General features: G+C 39.0%; 1 protein-coding gene across 1 annotated transcript in view; it reads right to left on the bottom strand.

Annotated features, from left to right (window-relative positions):
- ATP10A (ATPase phospholipid transporting 10A (putative)) overlaps positions 1-12,253 on the bottom strand; it is a 167,955-nt gene that overhangs the window by 97,361 nt on the left and 58,341 nt on the right. The window contains 1 exon segment of the mRNA XM_019529445.1: positions 7,434-7,638. Coding sequence (XP_019384990.1) covers positions 7,434-7,638 — 205 coding nt within the window.

Genomic DNA, 12,253 nt, shown 5'->3' with positions numbered 1-12,253 from the left:
GGTGGTTGCTGAAGGTTGGGGTGGCTGTGGCAATTTCTTAAAATAAGACAACAATGAAGTTTGCCACATCAATTGACTCTTCCTTTCATGAAAGATTTCTCTGTAGCATGCAATGCTGTTTGATAGCATTTTACCCACAGTAGAACTTCTTTCAATAGTAACATCAAAGATCACTCATCACAGATCACCATAACAAATATAATAATAATGAAAAAGTTTGAAATATTGAGAGAACTACCAAAATGTGACACAGAGACAAACTGAGCAAATGCTGTTGGAAAAATGGCACTGATAGACTTGCTCGACGCACGGTTGCCCCAAACCTTCAATTTGTAAAAAACGCAATATCTGCGAAGCACAATAAAGCGAAGCACAATAAAACGAGGTATGCCTGTAAGCTACACTGAAGCAAGTCATTCTTAAACAAAAATAAATGCTTGTCTACACAGTGATTTGCATTGATTGAATCAAACCAGTTTATTTAAGCTGGTCTAATCAAAACTGTGTGTTTGGGAAAATCCCTAGTCTCATGGAAAATGGTAAAGGTTAAGGTCTAATCCCTACTGGTCAGGTGTGTAAGGTACTTTTTCAAAGAGGGACACAATGCGTAATTGTCTCACCCTTCATTTTCCTCCAGGGGTCCTTCTGAATCAGAGCAAACACCCCAGAACATGGCCAGTAATTTATAAACCATCACTTGGTTCACAGAATCTAAAGAAGTTCTTGTGTATTCTGTAAAAAGGGATATTTTTAAAGTAAAAATATTAACATTGTTTTACTACTACAGGGCAACGCAAAAATATATGCGTTTTCACAAGTCTTTCAAGCCATCCTTATGCAACTTTAAAGGAAGGCTTGATCTTCTGTAATGAAGTCTGTAACTGCTCAGCCACCCTCTGAAGAGTGGCTGACAAAATATTTCAAGCACATGTAAAACATTCCATAAGCAATTACGGAGGGTGTGGTGGCAAAACAGCTTGCACAGTAATACAGAAAACACATTGATTCTTATTTCACAATGTGTCTCCTATTAGGTAGAGTACACTAGGAATGGCTGTTGTGACTAGAGTGCAGCTAGGGTGGGTTAGAATTTAGAAGCAAATTGGTAAAATACCAAGAAATACTCAGTTTTTCCAAGGATTCGTGGTTGGTCACTGCTAGGACCATTAGATCACGCAAAACTGAGTTTCGTGAAGAACTCTCTCTTAGTTTAACTTTCCAATGTGTCTCAATACACACATTGATTTGATCTGTGCTTCAGCATGAAAGGAATCCTTTATATTCATTTTGATCTCAAAACAAACTATATAAAAAGGTGATTTCTGATTATTTCAAGCATTTCTAACACCTATTGCAGCAGTATCTAGATAGTGAGACTACAGTATCCACCTTCCACAGGAGAAAATTTCAAAGGCACAAATGCCTTTTGAAAGTCTCCTTCCAAAAAAAAATAAATAAATTTCAAAGAAGTTACTGACTATCCTGGCAAGATAAGATTTTAATGCATTCTGAAATATTTTTCTGAAATGCTTTCTAATCAGTTTCCTAAGATCTGCTTACATACTATCACAGATATTCAGAGAAAGTAAAATAAATACTACTTGTTAACTGTGAATAGTGATTTTTTTTAAATTGCCTCTTTCATAAACTTGTGACAAAATAAGAGGAAAAAAGACTAATAAACTTAATTACCATGCAGTAGTTTCTCAAGTATCAAATGATTTGAGGAGCACCAGCTCTTTAAACTGCAATTACATAGATTAATTTTTCACCCATTTGCTTAAGTATCTTTTATTTTCTAGGCTACCTGTTGATAGGATGTATTCAAACTGGATTCTTCAAAAGCCAGAGAACTGATAATGCAGTCTACAAAGTTAAAACAGCGTATAGCATCAATAATTGGTTCCACACTAACAGGATACATAATCATAGACAATTGATGCCAGACACTTCACATCCATTAACATAAAACCAATGCTAAGTGACAATCAGTAGCATCCCTAAGAGAATTATTCAGATAAATCAAGGCAGAAGTGAAAGCAGAAGCATATTCCACCCCCACCCCTCAAAACCAAACCAAACCAAACAAAACCAAACCCGGGTCTTAATTGAGAGAACCAATCTAAATCTATCAATTCTACAGAAGCAATCTGAGGGCCTTGATATACCTCTTGCACTTATGTTTAGACCCTGCAAAGCACTGGGATTGAAGACTAGATGGGCCACTGGTGTTCAGAGCGGTGCTGTGAAGAACTTTTTCCAGACAGAGAGCTGCTCATGCATAAGAGAATGGTGTTTCATGAGCACAGCACAGGAACCATCTCAATTTTGGGCAAAGACTTTTACATTCTTTCTGGGCCCTTAGTAACATTCATGGGGTGTACTGGGGCTATAAAGAGGATATAGGTTGCCCTGGTGGAACACCTTTCAATGCTGTAGAGGAGCTCTAAAAAACTTTTAACCTCCTTCAGTATACCACCTTTGTATTGGCTCCTCCCTGGCAAATGGGGCAGAAGTTGTGTCAGGGACTGAGCGAAGTAAGGTTGAAGCGCACTGCATTCCAGCCAGGGTGTGCTGGTGGTACCGTTCTTTCTGGCATGCAACTTAGAGCACACTCAGGGCTCAACAAATTTTATGGATCAGGACAAGGCAGGGACTCTGGCTGGAGGCAGAATTAGTGGGTCCCAAATGACTTAAAGCAACATTTCTGGGCCCAGATTCTTTCTTTATTCCCTACCTTCAGTATACAATAGGGATACCACAGAATCTGGACCTCCCTCTGTCAGTAAAATGAAAATCTTGATCCTTTCCTCCTTCATACTTCATGGTTTAAATAACAAGTTATTTCATTCTTATGAGAAACATGAAAGTGCTAAGGCTGGCTGTTAAATTTTTCCAAATGTTTGAGGTACTGCCATTGAAAAGCTAGTTCAGTCCTGTGATGTGCTGCTGGTATTTTAATGAGTGATTACTGCAAAATCTTTTCCCCTTGGTCTGTGATAAGCCACATGGCCTAGCATGTACATTCTATAAACAGGAGGGAGTAAGACTATAAAATCTATTAATTTATTTTCTCACTTTAAAAAAAGGTGCTGTGAAATGCAAGCAGCACCACAGGACCACAAGCATATTAAGTCATTTTGCTGCTTAAGCTGATAATTTAAAAGCATTCATCTCCAATGAATGAACATGTTGGGTTAGTGCTCAGAAGGGTTGTGGGGACAGGCTCCCATGTTAAAAAGATAGTTGATACTTGGTACAATATGCTTGCCCTTCATCTTCTGTCATACCCCTGCTCAACTCAGCAGGGTAATAATGTCAAAGATGCTGAAGACTCTTCTCACATTCGGGAGACAGATTTACTGCTGCCACATGCGCTGACAACATACCGGACACATCTACATGTTCATTAATCCACAGTAGTTACTGAACATTTAATTTAGTACTTGCTTAATGAAGTACTAAGTAAATGCACAGAAGCGCCAGTGCATGGGTTTTTAGTGACTCCTACTGCACAGTGGCCTAATGCTACTGCACAGTAGTGTACTAGCAGGGTTCTTGCCCAGCACACTATTGTGCAGTGTTATTAGGCTACTGCGCATTAAGCATCTTATGTAGCTGTGCCCACTGACAGGGGCAATTTCATGAGGGTGGCTGGTATTCGGCAGAGGCACTCAGCCAGGTGCAACAACGTAGGGCCTCTGTGGTACTGCAGCTGTCCTGGACTTCTCAGAACTAGCAGGTGTTCACACTGCTGACAGCTCAAACACCACAGAAATAGGATTCAAGCATTAAAGGGTTTCTGAGTTATCTTGAAAGTACTGCAGCTTCCTTTGGAGCTTTCTTTAAAAAGACTTTCTTAAAGCCTATTTCTGCTTTCATTGAAATGAATGGAAGTTTGCTCTATCCTGGAAACTTCTATGGCTACCAGTGCTGTAATATCTGAACATTTATCATTTAAGCTGGTGAGCTTAAATGAGATTATGCTCCATTCATCAAATAGCAGAGAACAATTATTATCCTCATTATATTACAGGCAGAGAATTGAGACACAAAAGGGCAATGGGCTAAATCCAAAAAGGGACTCAGGTGCCTTAGAGCAATGTTTAGGCACAAATTAGTTCCTCAACACTCCCACTCAGCTGCTACCTCATTCTGGACATGACTATGTTCTTTTCGTGCCAAAATTTCTGCAACTAAGTCTTGATGGCATTGAATTTCTTGATGTTAAGTACTAAGGTGTGGGTGAGGGCCAGGTCATAAACCTGGAGAGTAAAGCTGAAAGGCAGTGACACATACCAAATAAAGAGTCAGAACTAGCCATGAGGTAGGAGTGAGGCCAGAAGTCAGGGGCCCAAGAATCAAGAGCTAGGAACCAGCAGCTGAGGTCAAGATCCAGGAAGGATCTGAGGACTAATTAAATACAGGAAGGAGTAGGAGATTGGGCTTAAAATAATTCTGAAGACCAATGAAGCCCTAAGCAGCCAACCTGGTGATAATCGGTTTATATTTTAGAGCTTCACTGCCTATAGCCAACAAGGAAATCAGGAAGATCCTTGCACACCAGTCTGGATCTGCTGCTGCTGCAGTAGATTCGTTGTGCCCCAATCTAGATCCAGGCCCTGCAACCTGGATCCAGTCCGGGGCACAAGGTGAGTTCGACTCCCCTGGCCTAGTGGTTAAATCTTTCTGACAATTTCAGACATATTGATTCAAACCCCTTCTCTGACTGATTTGGAATAGGTACCTGATCCCTGGTGTGACCCCTGCCCCCCTCCCCAGCAGGCTACAGTGCATTCACCAGTCACTAGGCTAGCGTGCATTCTGGGTGAGTCTCTCACAATTTCTGTGGCTGAAACTGTTCCATTTGTATTTATATTTAAATATTCACTGGGGCAGAGAGTGAGAGCGTGACTCTATAATGGCAATGGTTATGGAACTCATCTGAAATAACTATGTTCTTGTCATACCTACAGTCAAACAAGGCCTCTCTCCTTGCTACTTCCTACTCGCTAGCTTAGGTAGCTTCCCACTTAGCTTGCTGGCTTGTATGAATCATTCTTAATCATTCTTAATGGGCTTGACTCTCTGGCTGTGTCCACACGTGTAAGGGTGTTTGGTTCCCCGAGACAACTAGCAGAGGTACACCTTGTGCCACTGCTAGTTGTCCCTGGGGAATGCCTTTGCCATGTGCACTCTGGCATGGCAGGTTATTCCGGGCAGGATAAGCCTTACCTGGGGGCTTGGGGGCCTTCTGGGGCTGCAGCAGCAGCAATCCAGGCTCCAGTTTTGGGCAGCACATGCTCCCACATACACTGTTTCACATTTTTTTCCTCCTCAGACTTGTCTGACCCCTGGATATTCATTGGTCAAACCCTGCACACTGCTCCCTTGCAGCGTGGAGGACAGCTGAACATGTGATATGGCCACATACCACATGGCCACGCTTATCTGGACTCAGCCTCTCTGTGCAGAAAGGGTATCTATAGGGTGCATAAATCAAAGAAGTGGATTCCACCAGATGACATGGTGACTAAAAATTAAGTGGTGTACTTCTCAGTGTTGCAACACTTAAGGCCATGTCTATATTGTCTCCCTGCCAAGTGTGGAACAACTGCCAAGAAACGAGTCTCGCCCACTCCTTCCTGCTCCATACACATCAAAATTTGGCAATTAGACAATGTAGTTAGGTTAGTGGGGTTCTACATGTGTGTTACTCTCAGGCTCTTTCTTTTATCTAAGGCATATATGTCACCTAAATAACAGTTTTGGAAGCATGTGGTTGGGGAGTGAGTGGATGGGGCTTCTTTTCTGTGCACTGGTCCTGGCAGGACGGTATTAGAGATATAGCCTAAATCTCTCCACACTTTGGCCCAGATCACACATGTCCAGAGTTCCAGCTAGCACTCTTAAGTACTGGGCCATTCTTTCCCTCAGTAGGAAGAGTATGATTTTTCAGTAGCCAAATTAGGTGTTTTGGGCTACAAACTGATCATAGCTATCAAAACATTTGGTTAATTGTAATTAAGCTTTGCTCTAATGATCAAAGCTGATATATGACACCTAAATCACACACACACACACATAGATGTGTATATATAAAGAAAGATAGATATAGATATATTTATACACACACCCCTGTGTGTGTGTGTGTGTGTGTGTGTGTGTGTGTGTGTGTGTGAGAGAGAGAGATTTAGGTGTCATATGTCAGCTTTGATTATCAGAGAAAAGCTTAATCTTATTTTAGTAATAATATTTTAGTTATAATATATCAAAGCTGACCTGACAGCTAAATCGCACACAGAGATCACTGATGTTTAAAAAAGAGAGAGAGAGCATGCGAACAAGTGAGAGATGAGATAAGCATTTTTTTTAAACATCAGTGATCTCTGTGTATGACTTAGGTGTCACATTTCAGCCTTGATTATTAGATATTATTAAGATATTATTACTAAAATAAGATTATTACTCAAGTAAGTTTATTATATTTTAGTACTAAAATCTTCTCAGGTTCTGCCACGGAAGGTGCTAGTTTTTTCCTGAAGTTAAGAGTTTTTGCAAAGGAATATTAATTTTTATCCCACTGGTTGTTCTATGCCTTTCTTGGTGCTTGGAGAGTCACTACAGTTATGTAATTTCTATCCTAAGTTGCTTTTGGCAAAATGAGCAGGAGTGCTAGAATATACATGTAGATTTCCAGAAAAGTATTTCAGATGGTTCTTCGCTGGCCTGCCAGCCGATAGGAATTACAGGAAGAAAGAGGGAAGGAACGAATATGGTAATACTTAAGAAGGGTTGCAATGTTAGGTAATTGTTCAGATCATTTTCATGTAATTGCAGTGAAAGCTCCCCCTGTCCCTGACTTTCACGGCTTGTTTGCCTGCTTGTTGGTTACACATATGGGAGTGTCAGTAAGAGAAGTATAAAGCAGCTTTTATAGTGTTCTTTTTTCTGGAGAATGTGCCCAGTTCCTGGGTACTTCACCTTTAAACCTTGGAACGTCAAGGTCTTACACTCTTTAGGGAGATATTGCAACATGGAGTTTTAGGCAGAGTTCCAAGGGGAAGTAACTTCGCCCAGAGTCAGGGAAAACATTTGTTCTCCCATACCTTGAAAATTTTTATCTACTAGACAGTTAAAAATTCATTTAGCGAACCCAAATTACATGCAATAAAAAACTATTTTAAGTTTTCATGCTAGCGCAGCAAACACCTATTCATATTCTGGAGAAAGTGACAGTGAAACCTCAGATACCATCATGAGGTTAATTTTTGGCAAATACTAGCAGTTTTATGGCAATAGATAGATAAACAGCAATAGATTGCTGTAGATAGATAAGTAGCAATAAGAAAATCTGCCCTTATTGCCTGGTTCTGGATTGGTGAATTGCTCCCATACTTTAAATAAAATACAAATTTAAGATGTTGACTTACCAGCTCTAAGAATCTCCGCACTACCTGTCTTTGCTTTAAGTTAGTTTCCCCATCCAGGTTAGCTGTTTCTATATGACACAGACCATCAGGGTCACTTGAAGAGAGCAGCAATATGTCAGCGGGTATGATTTCATTACAGCGAAGCTGAACAAAATCTCCAACTTCAACTTCTTTCCAGTATCTGCTTATGTATTTCTTTTCATTCCTATTAAAGAGACATTTATGGGATACAAATTAAAATGTTGTCAAGTAGGGATGTCTCATTAATTTTGCTTAGGTGTTCAGTTCCAATCTTCCAACAATAATTTATTATTAAAATATTCTCAGGTTCTGCCACGAAAGGTATGTAGATAGTCATGTTACTGGTTAATTTTAATTAATGGTTAGGTCATGGCTTATATTGAGCGATTATGCTGCATTTAAAAGAGAACCTCATGCCCCCTCCATTAAGACCCTAAATGGCTTGTCTTGACCTTGGATAAATGGGTGTTGTTAACTGACCATGAACTTCTTCCCCCAGATATCAGCCAAGTGAGTTGGACCAAGAGAAGGTGTAGGGCAGGGGACATTGCTAGCTACTACTGAAGAGGGTGAAGCAAACATTAGGATACCTTCCCTACCCCAGGGCAAGGTGGGAAGCTGGGCAGTAAATGCAGTAGCTTTCTTAGGCATGGCCCATCCCTTGCAATGCCCCTGAAACACCATCGCTGCGTGCTACCCTTTATGCTAAAGCAGACTCTTATCAGCACAGTCTATCCATAAAAACAATAATCAGAATAATTCCACACAGTTAAAAACAAAAACATAATAAAAGTGATTTGCTAGCATCTGTGGGAGTTATTTTTAAAGAATGAAGGTTTTCTTGTCCCCACTGACTACTTTAATTTATTATTCCTTATAAGGATGAGCCCACTATACGGCTGCATGTGAAAGACCAAAGAGCCAAAAATATACAGCACAAATGAATTCTAATATTAATCACTATGATCAAATCACCATGGTAGCTCTGCTGAGAAATCCAGACGCAAATGTAGTGTGGGGAAAGGACGTTCTTGTTTCTTTAAAGCAGACTACTATGGCATCTCATTAACTCTAGCAGCATCTGTTATGGAGTTAACAATCTCTCTGCTTTAGTATATTACAGCTTAATTTCTTTATCACTTCCAGCACCTATCCAAATGAAACATTAGCATAGATGTTGTTAATCTAGATGTAGTCACTAAGGTTGCCTGTTTTTTAAAGTTGTGCTAATTGGTTTCATTTTTTTGTTAAGAACAAGGGAAAAAAAGGAACAGGTGCTTGCTTAACTAGTTCTAGTTAAAATAAAATGTTTTTAAAGCAGTTCACTTTTAGTCATTAGTGTAAATTGCTTCCCTTGGGTATTCCAGTTGAAAATCATTTTCAAACAGCTGAGATATTAATATTGCAAAACAGCTACTGCAAATGGGAAGCAGCTATTTTTGTCACCTTTCTAAACCACCAGAGCATAACGCTTAACAATACAATAGCATGGCACAATAGCCTAGATAGTTGCCACTGTTATGATGTTGAATTTGACATATACTTATTTTTTCTTGATAGCTCTTCTATTGACAGAACTGGATTCAGAAATGGATGAAAAAATCTTGCTGACTGAGATTGCTTATGTATGTATCTATATATCTATATCAATATTTGCAACATCCAGAATAGATTTTTTTTACTAAAACAAAACACTCTGAAGACCTGGTAACTGTTGTGCTTCAGAATTACTACTGATGATATGCCTAATTCATGCTGGTTGCAACTTCAATGGCATCAGCCAATTTAAACAGTAATTCAGTTTGCTAACATGTATTTACTTATACTGAACAATAACAGAACCTCATAACTTGACAAAGGTATATCCAACCAGGGTTTCTTTGTGCCAGAATTTCTTTACGCCCCGTTTATAAAAGAAGAAATGAAAATTATGGCTGTACTTTGTGTGCTAATAAAGCCTGCTAAAGATTAATAAGAGCTCTAAGTGTAAAACATGATAGTCTAGCAAGGGCAGATAATTTACATATTGGCTGTACCTATTACTGGTTCCCGCACTCAGTCTGAAACAAGCATTTAACTTTTCTTGCTAATGAGTATGAACTGTTTTGAAACCAAGTGTGCAGTAATGTAGTACAAATCACTGGATCACACAATTAAAAGGTTTGCTGGCTAGGCAAGCTGTAACTCAGAACACTTTCACGTGGGACTGTTACTCTTGATGTTTTTTATTTTAACTGTGGGACTGGATGATGTTCAAATGAATGTGAAATGAGTGGCGATATGTAAGTGTTACCAGACGGAAAAAGAGAGAGATCAGTCCAGCATGGCTGCTATAGGGACTAACAACTTTCAGTTAATTTCCATTGTTCAAAGTGTCAGACTTCTAGCATTCCTTAATCTTCCCCACACTTGGCAACTGTCACAACAGCATGCTCTCCGAGAACGGGTGGATGTGTCAGTACTTGTATAAGGATGGACTTACTGAAAGAACATTTGCACACATGTCAAGGGCTCAAAGTAGCACCTCTTTAATTAGAAACAGAACTGAGACAACATATTGGTGCAGTACTCCACTTAACCAAGTTTCCACCTCTTAGAGAAGCCAATGCTTGACACTTCAGCTGAAGGTGAAAGAAACACCATATTGCACAATTACAGAATAACCTGCCATATGGCATTTTTTCCTAATTACCATGTTATGGTTGCTGTATATCCTGAAAAATGTGGGTTTCTATCTCCAATATTGGATATTGGATCAAAAGTACTGTAATGACAACTGAATCAATGAAAGTTTTGCTACTGACTTCAACAGGGGGACAATTTCAGCCCTAGGCATTTGTCATTTGCTTAGTATTTAGTTTCATTATTGTTGTCTTGTGCCAGTGAGCTCTATAAGTTACTTATACTTTTTAAGAACATAGCATTCTTTGATCTTTCTAAAGTGTTTTTCTTTCCATTTTAACTCCATCCTTTCTATCTGTATGAAGCGGAACACGTAGAAATGCCCAATTTAAATTCTATACATCATGTATTATTTTGTAGGTCCTTAATATGACCTCCTATTTGTCTCTTCACAATCTGTCTTCATGTAGAAATTTTCCATGCTTCTAATCATTTTCATTGCACAGCGTGGAATATGATGACCAGAATTAGATGCAATACTCCAGTTGAGAGATTTCTATACAGTGGCACTATAATATTTTTTAAATTATTTCAAGCGATTCATTATATACTCTGCCTCTACAAGTAAAATTACTGGTGCGTATTAAGTCAACATTTCAACAGGGATGTCTATACTGATGGCCCTGTCTTTTCCCCTGGTAGTTATATTTAATTTAATTTAAAACTCAATATGGTATAAGCAAAGTTATTCTATCCAAAATGACTGGATTTGTCAACCATATTTTCTCCTGTCACTGTACTGTCCATCCATTAATCTCTTAAATGCCGCTGAAGGAACTCAATATTTCCTCTAGACTCAAATAATCTAAGTCACATGTCTTTTGTCTGTACATTTTGATTATTTAATATGTTAAATACCAATGACAATATAGACTTTGGCTGACCACAACTGTGACCCCAAATATAACCTTCTGACAAATGTATCATCTCTTTCTACTTCGTTTTTTTCCCAGTTTCTAATCCATAACAGTATTTTGTTTCTCACTCTGTCTTTGAAAGTAGCTTAGAGGAAAAATCTTAAGGCTTTTTGAAAGTCTAAATAAATCCTGCTAGGTTTTTAATTTATTATTTTGTTAACATGCTCAAAAATTCAAAAATTCTAGTAGATTAGAGTTATTTTTTCTTCAGCTTGCAAAATGGCCAGCCTAATTATATGTCCACCTCAGAGTCTAAGCACTACAATGCCAATATTGCCATAATGCTATGATATAAGATAAAGTGTGGTGACCTTGCTAATTAAGTTGATGCATTAAGAGTGAACAGCTGGTTTCTAGCTCTTGTACCTAAACAGTCTACAGTGTTGTGGAGGGCTCACATTCCATTTTGCACACTACTCCCAGCAGACAAAGGGATAAGAAATCCATTTCTTCCCCGGTCTATTCTCTACCAACAAATATACTCTGAATATAATGAAACTATTGGCTGGGGAGGCAAACAGCAGTACCTGAACACTTCTATCTCCCTCCTTCCTCTGAAGCATGAGTTGACAGCTCTTGGCATGCCTTTCCCTGAAAACAGTACGTGTAAATCTAAGACCAAAGACTAAAAATCTGTTACCCCAATCCCATCAAATTCAACACCTTTATACCAACAAAAAATCTGGTCCAGAAAGCACTGTAACTCTTAAAAGTTTAAAAGTACCACTGCTAGGGTCTTCCTGAGTGTTCCTTTCTGTCTTTGGTCGCTTTGATATGCATGAAAAATTGACATTTAAAGTGACAGTTCTGTTGAAGAAAAGTAGTTATTGTAGAAACATTTATTTTTTTAGACGAATCCTCCATATTTTTAAAGCATTTTAATTAATTGGAATTGGAAATAAATGTTAAATGAAAATTGTTTTTATATTCATAATTCTCTCTGAAAGAAAATGCACAAAGCCAAAACATTTCATATTGTTGGTAGTGGTTTGAAACCTATGCCAGAGCCATGGGTTTGTTGAGGAATCCCTTTCTGTTCCTGAGCTGGAAAAGCAGACAGAAACTCTTTGCATCACTGCTGGGGACCGTCCTAAGATCACTGCATCCTCATAAATACAGCAGTGTGGGCCCCCATGCTACATAGATTTCATAGACACTAGGGCTGGAAGGGACCTCGGAAGATCATCGAGTCCAGCCCCC

Source organism: Crocodylus porosus, unplaced genomic scaffold, assembly GCF_001723895.1.
Source record: "Crocodylus porosus isolate Cpor-Errol unplaced genomic scaffold, CroPor_comp1, whole genome shotgun sequence".
NCBI lineage: Eukaryota > Metazoa > Chordata > Crocodylia > Crocodylidae > Crocodylus > Crocodylus porosus.
Note: the sequence above shows the minus strand (reverse complement) of the source record. Positions and strands in the feature narration are given on the sequence as shown.